The sequence below is a fragment of the Scyliorhinus canicula genome, chromosome 6 (genome assembly GCF_902713615.1).
Source record: "Scyliorhinus canicula chromosome 6, sScyCan1.1, whole genome shotgun sequence".
NCBI classification, from domain to species: domain Eukaryota; kingdom Metazoa; phylum Chordata; class Chondrichthyes; order Carcharhiniformes; family Scyliorhinidae; genus Scyliorhinus; species Scyliorhinus canicula.
In genome coordinates this window covers 142,240,850-142,260,582 of record NC_052151.1, presented here as the reverse complement: position 1 = coordinate 142,260,582, position 19,733 = coordinate 142,240,850, and the positions used below count along the sequence as shown (strand labels likewise).

The 19,733-nt window shown below is 44.7% G+C and overlaps 1 protein-coding gene across 7 annotated transcripts in view; it reads right to left on the bottom strand.

Moving 5' to 3' along the window:
• Nucleotides 1–585: 585 nt before the first annotated feature.
• The window catches only part of LOC119967541 (CYFIP-related Rac1 interactor A), a 335,741-nt gene continuing 316,593 nt past the window's right edge, over nucleotides 586–19,733 (bottom strand). For 6 of the 7 annotated variants that reach the window (XM_038800231.1, XM_038800233.1, XM_038800232.1 and 3 more), the window contains 4 exons: nucleotides 18,192–18,271; nucleotides 9,275–9,401; nucleotides 7,068–7,138; nucleotides 3,599–3,752 (listed from right to left, as the gene is read on the bottom strand). In XM_038800231.1, the coding sequence (XP_038656159.1) occupies nucleotides 3,683–3,752; nucleotides 7,068–7,138; nucleotides 9,275–9,401; nucleotides 18,192–18,271 (348 nt within the window). In that variant the 3' untranslated portion in view covers nucleotides 3,599–3,682. Of the gene's footprint in view, nucleotides 3,753–7,067; nucleotides 7,139–9,274; nucleotides 9,402–18,191; nucleotides 18,272–19,733 lie in introns of all 7 variants that reach the window. The other variant, XM_038800228.1, reaches the window with a different exon arrangement.

Genomic DNA, 19,733 nt, shown 5'->3' with positions numbered 1-19,733 from the left:
ATTAGTACTAACCAATTTTTAGGTTATTTAAAAAGCACTTATTTTATTTAAATTTCACAAACACATAATATGTAAAAGAAAGCAGGTATGGCGGCACAGTGGTTAGCACTGCAGCCTCAGCTCCAGGTACCCAGATTCAATTCTGGCCTCGGATAACTGTGTGGAGTTTGCACTTTCTCCTCGTGTCTGCGTGGGTTTCCTCCGGGTGCTGTGGTTTCCTACCACAGTCTAAAGATGTGCAGGTTAGGTGGATTGGCTATACTAAATTGCCCCGACGTGGCCAATACCTTAGGTCGGGTAACTGGGATAGCGTGGGATAAAGCAGTGTGCTCTTTGCAAGGGCAGACTCGATGGGCTGAATGGCCTCCTTATGCACTGTAAATTCTATGATAGTATGGTATTTATGTCTGCTAAAATGGAAGAAAAAATTTAAAAGTCCAGTCGGTCAAACCAGCATTTTAGTAGGTTGGTTGAATTCTGAATTTGCTAATTTCTTGCACAATGATGGCTTTTGAAGAAGAATGCCTATATAGTGCAGTACTTTCTGTAGAAATGCGTTAACGAAGGACAGCAGTAACAGACCAATTGATTTTTCATTGGTTTTAATCCATTTTAAGTTAGAATTCAAAATACAGAGCAATATACAATGTGTCACAAACAATATCAAAGCTTTTATTACTCATATTAAACTGCAACAATAAACCATAGTGGAATAAAATAGCAAATCTCACATAGGATGAACACGGTTTTCGTATTGTGGAATTGAAGTGTCTTGCCACCATTTAAAAGCCCTGATCTTTAAAACTATGTCCCAACTTTACACGTTTTAAAAGTGGCAACATTACCTCCTGGGGGAATGCATTTAAGCCACATTTCCATTTTCCAGTGCATTTAAAATACCATTCAAAAACAGGATTTTGCCAAATAATTCCTCTGAAATTTATATTTAATGCTATAATGTATTCACAAAAGTTGCTGACTTTCTAATACTGTGCTTGCAACTCTGCAACTTTAATTAAAGGCCGCACTACAAAATAAATGCTATGATAGTTATATTTCATTAGTATTGGAATTGAAACTCTGGACTTAAAAGTAAAATTTTTGCCTGATTAGTAGGGACATTCTTGAATCTGATATCACAATTAAACCCATGCCAAAATACTACTACAAAGTACAATGAGCTTGAGTCTCTTTTGACATCTCACTGCAGTAGTATTCATCACCTGGCTCAAATCGGTCACAGTGTTAACCGTATCAAACTGTAGTGACAGAGCTCTCAAGGCACCTAATGTTTTGTTGCCAAATGGATGCCATCAGATAAAACTCACTTTTTCGCCATTTTTGTCACTAAATTATGTAGGCTATGTATACAAGTGTTAACTTGTACCAGTGGTGTTGGTAACAGTCGATGAAAATATTTTCACTTTTCCACAGGTATGCAACATTAATTGCTCGAGTTGAACCTACTATACTTCCACTCTTGGTCCAGGCAACCTTGCTGCCATTTTCCCAATAAAATACTTATTGCCATGGAAATAACTGAACATTTCTAGATTTTAAACTCATTTTCTAGTTGTGTTTTAAGAAAGTAAAAATCTTATAAAATTTTAATACTCAACTAACTCCAACCTTATACTCTTTGCAAGTTACTCCATATGTAATGGAGTGGCCTCATATACATATACAATGCTTCACAATAATAAGAGTTTGAGCATTTAGATTGCCAATAAAAATCAAATTTGTGAACTTTAACTTTGCTCACATTTTAAAAATATATTTAGAAGGACAAAAGGCCATTTGAGTTAGAATCTCAAATATACGACAAGTAAGTAAAATCACGGGTGGGATTTACCGACTGTTCATGCCGGTGGGATATTCCGGTCCCACACCGGAGCACAGGTTTCCTGGCGACGTGCAGTCCACATGGGACTGGTAGATCCCTCTGACGGCCCACCGCCACCGTAGAAAAAAACGTGGCGGGTTGTGGGTAAATCCCACCCATAATGCTTGGAGAGGGGAATTCGTACTTGCCCCAAGGATATTTCCCTCAGTTCATAGTGGTGGCTAGTCACCTCTTCAAGGAGGCGAGAGCCAGCTTGCATGACCAAATAAGCAGCCTTAGAAATCCCTACTACCACTGTTACCCTAATCAGGGAAGATAGAATTACTATTCAATTTAACAATGGTAAACCTGTGGTATAAATAGAATACATCGTTGGCATGGATGTACAATAATTTATACTTTCACACATGATGCTGGCTATTCATGAATTCATCAATTGTGGATTATTCATTCAGCCACATTTATGGAAACAAATATTACTATATGGGTTGCTGCAACATATTCCCTATTTGCAGGATACAGCTTTGATAGATTATGTTATAATTCTTATTAAATTGTATTTAATTTATGTGCACTTCATTCACAGAATGCAACACATGAAATTTTATTGCTTGTATAAAAAAATATGCTGAAATAGAAATATAGTTTTGCACCAGTGAAGGAGTTAAAGAAATAGACCCTTTTCTTATAGGCCTATATATTTCCCTAAAGTTAATTTGTTCATCCTCCCTTTCATTTTACTTCCCCTAGTTATTTTTTGCAGTTATTATTCCAAATTTAATATTTGCCCTCACTCATTAAAATGATGTTTTTATAATACTTTGCAGCGTAACACTCTTCTATATAACATTTGGGCAGAAGATTGATTTATCAGTCTGCAGTACATATTTGGCAATGACTGAAATTACATTCATCTAAGAGCATGTGACTTGTACCAATGTTGCTTGTTGCTCCTCGTGTATTTATCTTTTTGCATGTGTATTGTATTCCCCTTTCGTTTAGCTGAAAGTGCACATAATGGGAAGTGCACAACTTGATATATTTAAAATGCCAGTTAAGTCCAGACTAGATTCAGAATCTTACTTACGTGTTGTGAATCTCAGAAAATAAAATCATCTGTAATCCATTAATGGCCTAATTTGAAACTTTAGAACAGAAATGGTGCAATTAAAATGGTATAGCTTTTTAATGTTACTGCCTTTTTCAAATTTCGTATTCTGTTCATTTTTTTATTGACATATGCTGGGAGAGTGTAAAAGTGACTCTTAAATTCCTTGCTGCAGGCTATTAAAAGAGATGCTATCTTTTTAAAGCTCAAAAGCATGTTTCCAACCAAACATGAGCACCAGATGGAACTAGGTGCGGATCTCAATGATTTATGCCCATAGTAGCTGACTGACCAAACACATGTAAGACAATTTGAAAAATCAGCAAGCTTGTGGTTGATCTTTGTCACAGTAAAAACTGTTTCCCTGAATGCTAAGACACTAAAACACTAGCAAAATTTACAAGATTAGCAGATGTACCAGGTCTTATAGTAATATAGAGAAATTCATACTGGAGCAAAACAGCATTGTACATAAATTCTGCCAAAAACAAACTGCACTTTGCAACATCAAATATAAGGCTGCAGGTATGCTTCATATTATGCTATTTAAAAATAAAAAACAAAATTGCCATTCACCAATTTTATTATAAAGGTCTTTCTTCATACGTTAAGTGATGAGGAGGGAATGGTTATGGTAAATAAGACAAATAAGTATTAACACCAACTTGTATTAAATTATGTAAACATGTACATCTTCTGAGGTCAGGACAGAGATCCTCTTGCCCAAGGAGTTACTGAACCTGAAGCATGGTTCGAATCTGTTTGGATGCTGATTCATCATTCAGGTGTCTTGTGGTGTACCTATGAATATTCAACAACATATTCATCTTATTCAACCAGCCACAGTAAACAAGTCAATGCATGGCAAGCCAAGGTTTTCAGTTGTTACTTTTGTGAGTATGTGTCCATATCTTTGCATAAAGGAAAGATTAATTTTAAAATGTGTCTTTTTCTCTTCTTCCGATGTGAAGTACCGCACCACATAAATAACAACACAATTTGGTTCGCAGAGACTTTACTTGAGCACAAAAAGATATGGACACATTAAATTTCAGCAAAAAAATGTTTTTCCATTTGTAACAGAATTTCAATCTACATTGATAAACATCTACAAAGTTTAAATAGGTTTTAGATATATATTAGGTGCAATATAAATATATCAAATGCTTCACAAACCTCCAGCAAAGACACATGAGGCGATCACAATGTTCTTTCATTTCAGGAGCCTGGCTTTAAATGAACTTTAACACAAACTGTTGATAATCTTAATTTAGTTGGGATACCAATAAACAGCTGTTCTGGAAAATGGCATACTGGTACAGCAAGGATGCCCCTCTGGAGATCAGAGCTGAAGAACAGACGATACTGGCATAGCGCCCTCAAGCTGGTTCCAGCATACTGTTAAATAATGACCAATTTGTACTTTAATTCCAGCTAAATGCCTTGGCTGCAAAACTCATGATTTTTCCTCCCGAACAAAAATGTAGCCTATCAAATCCCTTTAAGATTTTAAGGGCTTCAATTAGATGACTCAGCTTCTGAACTGAGAAATATTAATCTGCAGATTAACAGGCAGATTTTTATGCAGGTGTCAGTGCCACCTAAGATGGGCTGCAGGGCCAACCCTGCCTCGGCTCCTTCCAGGTGCCCCAATCCAACTTTTATGACAATCAGGTAATTAACTGCCAGGCTTTGGGGCTGCTATCCCTTTAAAGATTGGAGTTCACGCCTCCAGGGGCTGCTGATCAACTGGAAGGCTGGCAGATAATCAATTCCAGCAGCTCCACCAAGAGGGGTGGCTTAGGGAGTTGTTGTTAATGAAAGGGGGCGGTGTTTCCGCAGCAACTAAGCTTGCCACCATGTAGCTCCTACATGGGTGACAGGTGCCCAATCAGGAGCCACACAACCTACTTGCGCTAGAGTGAGGCTTCCAGCTGATACTGGATGGTCTCTCCATGTGGTGGGGACCCGTGCCTCCCGCCCACCAGATTATAAGTGGCGGCGGAAAGAGATCTTTGTGGCCCTTAATTGGTCACTTATGGGCTTCAATTGTCCTCTGGGTGAAAAGGCTGCCTCAACTTTCCCCACCACTAAGTGAGTGTACGGAGACAGGAAGACGACAGGCACTCCATCATCATCCCTCCCACTTTTCCTCCTGGTTAAATTCCACCGAATATATGTAATAACTGCCCTGAGAATGCGTAATGTTGCCCGTCGGCACCTAAATTAAGAAGATGCCCGTTCTCTAGGAGAAATGAGCAGAAACTTTCAGCAATACCACTACTACTTTTAAAACTGTGTGTGTATTGGAACAACTCGCTTCTTAATCTGGATGAAACTCTGCAATTTGCCTATCCCAAGATATGTTTACTGTGCTTCTCAATATATCACAAGTGAAACCCAGAAGCCTTTGTTTTCAAGTGGGCTCAAAACTTGATATGCAAAATGCATCATAGAACATCACTAACTGCTGGACATGGATTAAGCCATATCTTTTAAAACAAATACTAGCTGGTCTAGAAAGTTACGTCCTGCCATCCCTGAAATTGAAACTCCATACAGACAGTCATCCAAGGCCAGATTTGTACCCAGTTCCCTGGCGCTGTGAGGCAGCAGTGCTAACCACTGTGCCACCCTGGGTAACTGAGTAAAATTTCCTGGGTAATTATTCAGGTTAAGTGCTACAGAACTCTCCCAAATCTCCGACTCTATGGGTGTGATTCTCCGGTCATGTTGTGCTCAAGGGAGAGCAGAATATGGCTGGAGAGTCTCAGAAAGGCCTGCAGCGAGCCTCCTGACAGCCTCCGCACCTCGTGAGATTCACTGGACTCCGTGAGACGTCGGAGTCAGGACTCCGCCCAAATTGCAGGAAAGAATGATACTCGCAGAAGTAGGTCATAAACCTACTCAAGACCTACCTGCCCAAGATGCTCCAGCCTCCCTAGGCAGCCGGGTGCCTCAGGCTGGTCCACGCAAGCGTGGGCCAGGCGGAACAGCACCTGGGGTGGGGGGTCTCACAGGTCATCAGAGACCCTGGCTGGTCAGGATAAGTGTAGGGTGGCTCCCTGGCCCTCCACCTGTAATGTGGGCACCTTGGTACTGCCCAGCTGGTACCTTAGCAAGGTTTCCAGATGGCATTGCCAAGCCAGCAAGAGCGCTGCCTGGGTGCCAGTGCAAGGGTGGCACTGCCAAGCGTCAGGGGGCAAGGGGGGCCATGCCTATGAAACAAGGGTGGACGGGGTGGGGGGAAAGAGTCAGGGAGTGCAGGTCAGGTACATAGGGGCCTCTGGGATGTTTGGGGGGGGGGGGGTGATGGGCGGGGGTCCTAGAAGGGAGGTGCAGTAAGCTGGTTTGGGGAGTCCTCCCATGGACCCCCTAGTGGGTTATTCCCACTTGGGGGTTGTGGGGTAGTGTCCATGTGTGTGGGGGGTGACATTGCCCGTGAGTGGGGGTTCCACAAGCTCACTTAGAGATCAGGGTACCCTTTCAAAATGGCGGCCCAATCTCAGAGTTCAGCTCCCCAGTCTAAAACAAATTGTGTGGGCTAAACCGGTGAGAAACTCTCCAGGGTCCAAAAAAGTGACAAAGTGTCACTGAATAGTGGTGGGAAACTTTCTCCCGGAAAAACCCACCACAAATTAACTTAGAAGGCTTTGGGGAGAATCATGCTCTATAACTTAGAATTGCAGACATTCATTAAGATTCCTGGGGATTAAGGGAATTGTCCATGCCAGGCATTTCCTTTCAAAATTTTTTTAGAGTACCCAATTCATTTTTTTTCCAATTAAGGGACAATTTAGCATGGCCAATCCACCTAGCCTCCACATCTTTGGGGCGAAACCCACACAAACACAGGGAAAATGTGCAAACTCCACACGGACATTGACTCAGAGCCGGGATCAAACCTGGGACCTCAGCGCCGTGAGGCAGCAGGGCTAACCCACTGCGTCACCGTGCTGCCCTTGCCAGGCATTTCCCAAGGAGGCCAGCACCTCAAGACTTCCTTTTGTTTGTCTCAGTCATATGCCTGGTCTCAGATGGTCCAGTGGCCAGATGACTTGGGTCAATAAGACATAATTACCATACATTGGTGGGCTAGGAAAAAATAGATCTTACCTGAGTGCATTCAGAAGACCCTCTACATTGTTTGGTGGCTGTTCTTTCAAAACCTTTATGCATCCTTTCATCTGAGATGCAACAGAAGCAGACATGAGTTTCATTAAGTTATACTGACATTTGTTATATTTATTTGGTGAAGTTTTAAACTATTATCTCTTTAGGCTGCTCGCACACTTTTCTGGAAGAATTTAAAGCATCCATCTTTTCAAAGATTTTGCTTCAAATAAAATGTACACGACGAGAATCCAATTAAAATGTCATCCAATTTTGAAGCTCAAAATTCATCTCAGTCTCCAATGGGAATCACCCGTTTCCTTATAATGATCTGGATTTCCATTTAATGATCAGAATGTCTGGAAATAGCTTTTACTGTAAATTTATCAAATAAAATTAGTTGACAAATCAACACAAGTGCACAGTGTTTTAACATCATAAATATATTGATATTAATGCCGTAAGTATTGCATACGGCCTGATACTAACTAAGTGTATCTATCTTGTACTTTAACCAGATACCGCGAGCATAGAGGTTGGTCCTTTTACTTCTGGCTAGCCCTCCTTTTCAGTTTATTTTGACCTATTATTTTCTGATCCACTAACACTGATGCTTAATGTAAAACACTGCTACAATGCTGTCTGGTCTCATGTTGACTTAGAAGTTGAAAAGCAAGCAACAAGTAAGAAAAGAGTATTTTCTCCAAAAATAGGTGGAACTGGCAATTGATTGGTAACGTAGGCTATTCACAGAGTACTTGTATCTCTGACTCATTCAAATTGGAATCCAGTTATTTAATATGGTTGTCCAATGAGTCCAGATAGCCAGTTGGTGAAGGATAGTACCGAAGTTAATATTTTCTCAGTCTAATATTTATTTAGAATGAAATATTAAATGTATACACCCCCGAACTCAACCACTCCCAGTTTCAATAAGCGTCTCTTTACGAATGCTCAAGTGAAACCCCAGTTAAGGGCTCCACCAACATATAATTAAATAGGATTGACAGAAGTAAAATACATTTGTCAACTACACAAAATAGAACCAAAATTGTAAACTGTAAGTGCCTGAATTACAGGTAGAAAGGTATTCTAGCCACTCGTCCCTCCCACCCGGATCCCGTTCAGAACATTCTGATCAATGTGACCAAGTGAGAGAATTTCCAAACGGTCTGCTTTTGTTTCAGAAATACGAAAAAGAGACCAATGAAGGAAATTGGCTATTTCTGGTCTGGGGAGAAGCAATGGGAAAGATCATGGATATAGAGAATGTGAAACAGGGAAATGGTCGATATGGTTGACTAGGTGTTCTTGTGGATGTATCACAAAAAATTAATAAAAGGGCAGCACGGTGGCGCAGTGGTTAGTATTACTATCTCATGACGCTGAGGTCCCAGGTTCGATCCCGGCTCTGGGTCACTGTCTGTGTGGGGTTTGCACATTCTCCCCGTATTTGCATGGAATTCGCCTCCACAACCCAAAGATGTGCAGGGTAGGTGGATTGGCCATGCTAAATTGCCCCTTAATTGGAAAAAAATAATTGGGTCCTCTAAATTTGTAAAAAATAAACAAATTAATTAATAAGCAGGTGCAACAAGACAATATCCTTTATTATGAGAGGAATTGAACGTAAAAGTAAGGACTTTATGCTTACATACAGGGCATTGGGGAGCTAACTGGACACTGGTGAGATAACTGGGCACTGGTGAGATAACTGGGCACTGGTGAGATGTGGAAACAATTTACTCTCAGAAGATTGTGTGACTCTGGATCTCTGCCTCAGAAGGCAGAGGAGGTTGGGTCATTGAATATCTTTGAGTTGGAGGTGGTTAGATTTTTTGTTAGGCAACGGATTAAAAGGCTATCAGGGGTAGATGGGAATGTGAAATTAGAAACACAAACCGATCAGCCATGATTTTATTGACTGGTTGAGGGGCTGAATGGCCTACTCCCTGTTCCTATTTTATATGTATGTATTGCCATCAGGAACCAATTAGAAATTGTTGGGCGCCCAAAACTTGACAGGATTCAAAGCAGAATTTTCCAATCGTATAAATGAAAGCAAAGGCATAGCTGGTGTAAAAAAACTCAACACTGAAAATTAGAGTGCATTTTACGACCTGATAAAACACACCAACCTTGTTTCTCATTCTTATTCAACAGAACTTATGCTAAAATAATGCTATTCTCTCCCATATATATTTCCTTACATCAATTTTTGATGTTTTTGCAAATGCTCCCACAGGGTGTACATGGTCATAAAGTATGATGACGCCGACCATCACTCTCATACAAAATAACAGAGTTTCATCATTGGTGAATCTGCTCTTGTACTCCCTAGTTAAAAGAAAGAAAGATTAAACTACAACTTGAAAATTGAAAATAATTTCAAAACAATGTTTACAATATTGAATAATAAACTGCTTTATAGTACTTTTCTATTGTTGCCAAGAGAGTTCGGCTACTTATAAGTTACACAGGAGACATTTTAAATTCTTCAGTCTTCATGATCATGCTGCTTAGCTAATGAAAAATAAACTCCCATATCATCCAGTGGAAAAAATAAACAAACACCAGCATATAAGTAGCATCTTAGATCAACAACAGATGTTAATGTATTTCATGTGTAGATTTTCTAACTGGTTCTTTAAGGTACATTTTGCTACTCATTACGATAGACTGCTTTTCTACACTTCACTGCATTTTACCACAGCTCCAGAGCTCAAATACTACTCGTACAATCTTTGAATATACAAAACAAAATAGTCAAAAAGACTAGAATAATTATTTGTACGTCTCACTGCACATCAGGAGCTGACTAACGTGTCCTGTGCCAATAGTGCGTTCTGCACACAAAGCTGGCGGTCTTCCATCAACATGTATCCGATAATACGCAAAATGCCACCAATTAGTGGCAAAGACATTGACCCCATTCAATAGGTGCTGGAGGGCGGGATGTCCGGTCAGGGGTTTAAAGCCATGACCCACAACCAAATCGCAGCCAGCCCCTTTAATGGGCTGGAGAGTTTTAGGTGACCCTTAATATGATACTAGAGGAGCAATAAGGAATTTTGGATTTTGTAGCCTATCCAGATAAGTCAACTTTAATTAGTGCTTTAGTCTGCCAGACACATGAAGTCTCACCGTTATCCAAAATTTAATAAATCAGCAAGTCTACCAGCTTTAGACATTTAGTAATTTACATTGATTTTATATTTCCATGCATAGATGCCTGCACCATCAGAACGTGGGGAGACACGTTCAGTGAGGCTGCCCTTGTGCCCTCCTCCATGCAGTCGAGGGGAGATATGAACAGCTCATTGTGAGCAGTTGGAAGAGGAGGAACCCTATGTAGGATGATGAGGCTGAGGTGGTGTGCAGTGTGGATGTGGTGAAGGAGGACCTGTTCGGAGTGCCACTGAAGTTTCAATTACCTTATGAGGTCAGCAAGGGTGAGTATGACATTTGTATGAGCAACACAGTGTGATACAGGTCTGGCAAGTGAATGCTGTAGATATTCAAAATTAGCTGCTCATTCAAAGTTGCATGTTTCCACAAGCGCACAGCTGCCAAAACCATGGCCTGTAATTTACTAAGAGTGGCAATCTCCGTCAGATTACCACTCTCATCGGATTTACCTTCACTGGGATTCTAAAGCCCCCGCCTCGCCCAATCTTCCTCACTCAGGCTGGGGGGAGAGAGAATCAGTGAAGAGCATCCCGGCAGCATCATCGTAGATTAACTGGGGTGCAGAGAGGTAAGTCACTCCCTCCTTTATACGGCAGTATCTGTCCCATGTGAGGCCGGGTCTGGGTTTTAAAAAATAGTTACTACGGAGTTAGAAGTAATTTTTTTCCCTCTAACTCTTTCAGAGTAACTATAACGGCAAAATCGGCAGAACCATCCAAAGTAAGGGATTTAAATTGCTTCTGTCGGATGCTTCCCAACCCTGTGCAATTGTCCAGTGGATCTTAGCACTTCTGGGCAATTGTTGGGTAAACCCTTACATGGGAACTTCTGAGAGTAACTCCCCAGCGCATCTTTGGGGTACCCCTTAAATGTTATGCTGGCAAACCAGGACGTTATGGGCACATTACATTATGCATTCCAAACAATAATAAATGCAAATGGCGGGTGGTTAGCAGGATGACCCTTCTGACACCTGAGCACAGGCTTCAGTTGGGCATGTGCTGATCTGATAATGGGGGTTGAGACACACATATGACTGATTTGAGATTGTTGATGCCAACTCAGTGTCATATCTTTACAGAAGAAGCAAGTTCACAACGGCCAAGGGTGAGGTCGCACAGACAGTGGAATACCACACATGGAATCCTGACACAATATGAGGGGCAAGTGCTGTCTCTCTCAGAGGATGTGATGACCAGAAGTACAGGCAGTGGTGAGATTGGAGGGAGGCCTGATTCTGGTATCAGACTGGGTTATAAGAGGAAATGATTAGTGTGGTTTACAGGAAGTTAGGAAAAAAGCAAGTTCTCGAGATTTCACACTTTGGAACCTTAACACGCATAATGAACAGAGGCTTCACATCTTCATTCAGGCAGGGTTTCATCGTTTCTGTAGGTCTCAGGCAGGGATTCAGTCATTTATGTCAGGTTTAGGTCAGTCCAGTTGTTATGTCACCCTGGGCTAGTGCACATTTAATTCCAGCCCCACGTACCCTTGAGTCACAACACAAGTAAATTAACTAATAATTCTTTAAAAATACCCAAAGTCTTTGGCCCATGGCTGCCCAATAATCACAGTCACCAGGTTCGTAAATGTAAACACAATTACTGTTTATTTATAACAAGAGCTATCAAGAAATATGCAGTAAATACAATTGGTTAACAATAGGTTAATACCTTATACCCACTTTAACTTGCCCCCACACACACAAGACAGACAACTACAGAGGGGTGTAAAATGGTAAAAATCATAAATGGAGGGAAGAAAGAGTCTTTGTCCCAGATGTTGATTTTAGCAAACTTTTCTTTACAGCAAGCTTGCAGATTAAAGCCTTTGGTTTGCACTCTGTAATGATCTTCTTTGCAGGTTCATTCATTCATGTAATCTGTAGTTTAAAAATGCAGTACTCACAACTTCCTGGAGAGGCACCTTACTTCACATCAAACTTTTCTTTCAGTTTGCGATTTGTCTTAAGGTCTCTGTAGTTTCAGGAAAACAGCACCCAGAGGCTTTCTGGAGAGATTGTCAGCCCTGACAATGGTCTTCTGAGAGAGTTAGCTGGATTTTTCTGGAGAGAGTTTTCTGGATCTTTTTGGAGTGTGTTAGCTGGATTCTTTAACTTGCTGTCAGAATCAAAATTGAACCCCAACTCAAACCTTGGGATTCTGAAAAATATCCCAGTGGAATAGAATCCAATCACCACCTGTTATCGAGCAGATGGAATGCCTTTGGGCCATTCCATGGCCATCAAACAATCAATCAAACTGAGTCCTAACTCCACCTCCCTCTTTGGAACTGGAATGTCTACAGTTTCTATTTAAACCAGCACAGCCTTCCAGATTCTTTCTGCTTGAATTCTGGGCTGCATGGTAGCACTGTTGCTTCACAGCTCCAGGGTCTCAGGTTCGATGCCTGGTTTGGGTCACTGTCTGTGTGGAGTCTGCACATTCTCCCAGTGTTTGCGTGGGTTTCCTCCGGGTGCTCCGGTTTCCTCCCACAAGACCCGAAAGGCGTGCTGTGACATTCTGAATTCTCCCTCCGTGTACCCCAACGGGCGCCGGAATATGGCGACTCGGGGCTTTTCACAGTAACTTCACTGCAGTGTTAATGTAAGCCTACTTGTGACAATAAAGATTATTATTATTAAAGATATAGGCTGCTTGTCTTAAAGTGACATGCCTATTAATCATCCCTGGATTAAAAATGTAACGGCAAAAATAAAGGAAAGGGGAAATAAATGAATAAACGCAAAATGAAGGATCCTTATATAGTGTTATGGATGATGCATCAAGCGACGTGATCCTGATTAACTCCTTACTGATCTCTCTGTTACAGGAGAAGCCTGTTCAGTGCAACCTCCAGCACAAGCCACACAGCAACCTCACTTCTCCTCAGGGTAGTAGTCCTCGGAGGGTGCAACATCACATACTCTCTCTACACCATCAGATACTGGCACTTTGGCAGAGTTTAGCACTTTGGACACAGGTCATGCCACACTGGTGAGGACACTTTGGCAGCTGCATTTGTGACTGTGGAGGTGTTGTGGTGTCATTCCGAGTTGGATAATGAGCCTCTGGAATAAGGTGGCAGATGCTGGATATTCAGTCCAAGATCCACTAAGATATTACAGGTATACCAGAGGGTTGTGTACTCTGACAGACGGTGCAGATACCCGTCCAGGCCATGAGTGCTGTGATCACCACTATGGACAGACTGGCCACTATCCTGGAGGGGCAAACAGAGCATGGAATTTGGTTGCTCACTCATCTCCTCGAATCTCACCGGTTGGTAGGGAGGACCAATAGGGTGAGGGATGAGCAGCAGCTATTTCCATCTGGAAGCTCTTCTCAGAACTTGACGGGGATAACATCTCTTCTCTGCAATACCATTGACACAGGCCTTGACCATTACCACGACGACTGAGGACTCACATGTGTCTTTGCAAGAATCCTAGAGTGTGGCTGGCTGCTCAAGTCCTTGGCTGCTCAAGTCCTCGGCTGCTCAAGTCCTCGGCTGCTCAAGTCCTGCCAGGTAAAGTCATCAAGGACAAGAGAAGTGGGCCAATCAGGGCACCTCTCTCCAATGCAACTGTAAGCGAGGGGGAAACACCGCACTGGTGCACTTGTAAACATTTTAGTCCATCCCACAATAGTCACAAATAAGGGCCTCTCGCTCTTCAACCATGTTTGTTTGTCTTGAAGGCTTGTGATTAAATTCAAGTCACATTCCCTCCTACTTATGCTCTCTTTAATATGTGTTCTCTTTAAACATGCGACTGACTAATGGCTGAAGGTGGTGTAGGATATCAAATTTGTGGGAGGTTTGCAGGAAATGTGTAAACTGGTGAGTAAACGAATGATTACATGTAAGGGCTTCAGGACTTGATCATTGTTAAGTGCGATGTGGAGAGATATATTTCAAGAGACCTGTTACCTAGGTGTGTTACAAAGCTCTACAGAAACTGTTGCTTTCCGGAATGCACGCATTAAGGCATCCCTGGTATCATAGCCATCCACCCTTTCACGGCCAGAGGCTTTCTAAGAAGCATCCTTGTATTCCCTGGCCTCATCTTTGCCATCTGATCACCTTCTGGCATTTGCTCAACATCTAGAGTCTCTCCCCTTTGTATTGCGGAGGACACAGCAGATTATGACCATTAGGGGGACCTGTAAGAGAGAATACTGAAATGCGCCTCCTGAACTGTCGAGGCACCAGAAACTTTTGGAGGAGGCCGATTGTCTCACAGAAAGGACCCGAGGTGGAATGTTACACTCTGCAACCAGGAGCCTCTGCTCAACTATGCCCGTGGTTCTGGCATGGCTCTTGTATTATTATCTTATTGTACATCCTCTGCCTCTGAGATCTTGGGACTCTCAGACATCATAAGCCATCTCCCGAGGATAGTTAACTCTCTAATGGATCTTAATCTGTGAAAAGATCGGGGGCGGGTTTCTCAGTTAGACGACGCCGAAATCGGGGAAAATGATTGGGCGGAGAATCGGTTTTGACATCAAATTACAATTCTTCAGCACCTCGACAGCGGCGTCAATGCGTTCCGGAATTCATGTACAGTAGACACCATTTGCATGTCATTAGCGGGCCCAACTCAGTATTCTTCAGGGCCTCAGTGATTCTCTGCCTCCGATGGGCCGAATTTCCAATGGCACGGTTCATTGTGCATTTCAAAATCCTGAATCCGGCATGGCGGATGCTGAGGGGGTATGGAAGGTGTCCAACATCACCATAGTTTGCTGACAGTTGTTTCGCTGGCTGGGGGAGGTTTCTGCCAGCCATGGGTCGTATAGGTGTCCCCCAGTGCACCCATCCTCAGGTGTCCTCTGGCCTCGACCGACCCATCAACCGAATGGGCGCGTTCCAGTACAACTAGTGCCTTCTTGTTGGCTGAGATGAGTGTGCGTGGGGAGTGTAATATGTATGTGCGGCTGCAGCTTGACAGCCTCCCGAGTGTGAATCATGGACCCAGCGAATCCCGCACCCATTTTCATTGTAATAGATTGTGTTCCACGCGGCCCGGTGCTAGCCCCTCCACAGTCGCTGTATCGGTCCAGGTGTGGCAGCAGCTTTTCTGCAATGAAAGTGCACAAATTCTGAGTTGTCGTCAACACAAAAATGGAGACTCCCGCCCCAGGAATTTGCAAATTCCTCCGAATGTAGGCATAGCGGCTGCTGCCTAGGTATATGAAACACACCTGACCTGGTGTTTGTGGTCGCAGAACAGTCTCAGCTGCAGTTCAAAACCCGCCCAACCAAGCTAGCCCTTAAAAACGCAGGTTTCTCACTGGACGGGAATCTGACCTTAAAGGCGTAATATTGAAGGTGCATCTCCCCTTCTAGCCATATTATTTCAGTCAGCATGGTTGTTAATTGCCTCAATAGGCAATTACATTTACACTTGAAAAATGTGGTCAATTTTACTGACTTTTTGACCTGCACACGCATGGTATTATCTCAAATGGCATGATGATGTTGGGAACAAAGACAAATGTTATCACGGCACACTATACTCTCCGCAAAGTAGGAGATGCTCCTGGTTGCAGAGTGTAACATTCCACCTCAGGTCCTTTCTGTGAGATAATCTTCAGGCAATGTCTGACCAAATATCTGTCATAGATACAGTACTATTTATATAGATTCCCTTTTAGAGAAGCCAGAAGCTGTGCGTATAACATGGGGTGGAATTCTCCGCCCCGGATGCCTGGAATGTGTTTCCCAATGGGATGAAGAATCCGGCATCAGGGGAAAACAGGAACGGCGCTGGGCACAGACCCATTAGCGGTGTTCCCACCCCCTCAATGACCCATTTGCATTTAGTGGGCCCAGCGCCCTAAATTCCGGCCTCCTATTATTCTCTGGCCCCCCGTGGCAGGATCACTTGTGGTTTTTACCAGCATGGCCCTGACGTGGTGAACATTGTGGTGGGCCAAGGGATAACGGATGCCCCCTTGGATGTTGACACCACAGGGACTCCTGAAATAGGGGGATTTCCCCCTCCCCACCCCGCCAACAAGGCCCCCTGGACCTCTAAGTGGGGAACCTCTGGGGTAGGGAGACCCTCAGGGACCTCTGTAATAGGGTAACCGCCCCTCTCCCAGGAAACCCCAGCGACCCTGTAATAGGCCCCCCCACACCCCCTGGCAGGGACCCCAGTCATAAGGGGACCCCAAGCCTAAAGGAACCCGTTCCACGGCCCTCCTCCCCCAGAAAAGGGACCCCGATCTGGAAGCAAGAGAGAAGTCCAGACAGGGGCAGTGGGTTATTGCTGTAATACTTACCTTGCAGCTCCATGTGTCCATTCCACTAAGGAGAGCAGCTGTCACCTACGCTTGGTTCCCACAGATCTATTAGCTGCAAGCCATTCATTGCTTTCAAGCAGTGACCCGTGGTTGACAGCTTTTACTAACCATCTGCAGCTTTGATCCATTCACATGCCTTCACGGTTCAGTGGTCTAAGTGGGAACCCCAATGTTTGTAAACATTCACCATATCAAATAGGGATAAGTGCAGTGAGATCACATGCTATGAGTGATTCGAATGTACTTACACTTGTGGTGCGCTGTGGGGTTTGAGGCTGATTTGTGGTGTGCAAGGGGGGTGGGGGTGGGCTGCTGTGGGACATTGCTATCGGGCTGCCCGATAGTGGGATTTCCTGGGAATCTCTCATAGTCCATGCCATGCATAAATTTGCATGCCATGGAATACTGAATTGAATCCTGCTTTATAACCTCAAGGGGATTGTAAAACTGGTGAAATTCAGCTCCAGCAGGAGAACATAGGGCGGAATTCTCCGCTCCCCACGTGGCGTGGGAGGATCGTGGGAGGGCCTCTCGACATTTTTTTATACCCCCCTGGCGCCCCCAGCAATTCTCTCCCCCACCCGGCTCCGAAAAATCGCCGCTTGCCGTTTTTCACGGCGAACAGCGATTCTCTGAGCCCGATGGGCCGAGCGTCCGGCCCTTCACGCCCGTTCCACCACGGCAGCAACCACACCTGATCACTGCATTCGTGAAACGGGCGCCAGATGCCCGTTTGGGGCATCTAGGGGCCCGATTTGGACGGGAGCACCGCAACTGTGCTCGGGAGGGGACAGGCCCGCGATCGGTGCCCACCGACCGTCGGGCCAGCGTCCAAAACGGATGCACTCTTTCCCCTCCACCGCCCGGCAAGATCAAGCCGCCACGTCTTGCCGGGCGGCGGTGGAGAAAGACAGCACCACGCATGCGCGGGTTCGTGCCGTCTGCGCGCTGATGTCATCCGCGCATTGGAACCGGCAACCCGCGCATGCGCGGATGACATCAGAAAAGCGCCATTAGCGCGTCATTTCCGGCGCGATGAGGTCGCGGCCAGGAACGACGGGGGCCCGCTCCTAGCCCCCCAGGTGGGGGTGAATTAGGTGCGAGGAGCGGGCCCCGATGCCGTCGTGAAATCGGCCGAGGTTCACGACGGCCATCCCGATTTTTATCGGGAGCGGAGAATACCGCCCATAGTCTCCCAAAAGGAGAATCCCGCCCATGATCTCAAGGCACGGTAGAGGCATGGTTGCACAGTGGATAGCACTGTTGCTTCATAGCGCCAGGGTCCCAGGTTCGATTCCCGGCTTGGGTCACTGTCTGTGACGCTCTCCCTGTGTCTGCGTGGGTTTTCTCCGGGTGCTCGGGTTTCCTCCCACAAGTCCCGAAAGATGTGCTGTTGGTAATTTGGACATTCTGTATTCTCCCTCTGTGTACCCGAACAGGCACCGGAATGTGGCGACTAGGGGATTTTCACAGTAGCTTCAGCGCAGTGTTAATGTAAGCCAATTTGTGACAATAAAGTTATTTTTTAAAAACATTTTTAAAAGTCTAAGAGGAAGATTAACCAACAGAGATGTCACTATAATTTGAAAATACAAAATATTTTCTACTTCTGGACCATACTTACGGTGTTTCCAGCATGACTTTGCATACGCTAGCCATTGTACTTAAACAATCAGTTGTATTTTCTATAGGCAAAGTCTTGTTCTGAAATATATAAAAATAAACATTTGTGAATTAACACACAAGAACAGCATACAGTCCTGAATGTTGTGCAATATTAAGAGAAGCATTCACTGTGGAACTCAGCTTTCCTTGTTACTTTATCAACACAGCCAAGACATTAATTCTTCATTATTTCTGGTCTGACTGAATCATTATTGATATCCACCATTGAGATCATTATGCGTTTTGGAGGCCAGAATTAAACTTTGGTCCCTGAGAACATGTTGAACAAATCTGGCTAAAACTCCTTGTTAAATTTCAGCTTAATTTCCAAGAGAACTAAATTATGGGCTGGATTCTCCACTTGGGAGACTATGGACAGGAGTCTGGACTTGCGAATTGTGCCAGGCACCCAATGAGAATGGCATGCTCTGGCACCTCGATAGCGCATGAATACAATCCACACCGTGCACCAGCGTGGGCATACAAATTGTACAGTAAAGATTGTTAACATATCATAAACGGGCCCGTCATGGTAGTATCCAGACTCCAGCCTCTGCCAGGTGGAAGTGACCAGGGCATGGTTCCCTTGTGGTATTTATCATCGGGCAACAGGTTCCGTGGTTGATGAGGGTGAGAGAGGGGGTAAAGCTAAGTTTCCAAAGGCACAGCCATGGGCTGCCAGTTTTTCCACCGTCTGGTAGGGCATCTGCCAGAGCTGGGGGGGAGCAACAAGGATACGGGCCATTGGGACGGATTGTCCCCCCCGGGACTGGGGTGTCCAGGCACGAACTGCCATTGTTGCGGTCTGCAAGGCAGCCATCTGCCTGAGCATGCCACTGACTGTCCACTGTAGCCCGTAGATGGGTAGAGCACCATCAGCAGTATGGTTCCTACTCCCAGGCCACCCCATAGGAGCCAACAGATCCCAGCCAGCGCATCCACAGGATGGCGTGGTCCACGCAGTCCATGGCACACCCCAAAGCACCTATTTGAGGTGTTGCCCCACTGCAGGGGCAGCAGGGGAGTGTGCACTGACCGGCGGCTGCATGTACCATGGCCATTGGCACCCCCTCTGGCACACTACGCCTCGCAGGGCAGATGTCCCGCCAGTGACACCATCAGTTAGCCCACGCTACAGGACTACTGGCTATCACCAAATCTTACCTGCCCACTGCGCTCCTGTCCCCATCCAACCTGCCCCCAGACAAGTAGGCACAACCGGTGTGTTGCATAAAGCACACACAGTACACCGCAGCAATAGACCCAATAGGTGTCCACCCTCCCCTGGCCGAGCCCCACCCATGGGTTTTGCTCACAAGCGTGCCACCAAGCGTGGTACCGGTCAGTGGCGCACTGTGCCCAGCATCCCCACAACCTGACGCCACACTGTTGGCGGCGTATCACACAGCCACCCAAGGAAGACCCCCACAGTAGACAGGGGCCGCAGAGTGTGCTGCTGGCATGGGTAGCACCAGCCACTAGTCCCCCTGTCGGCAGGGAG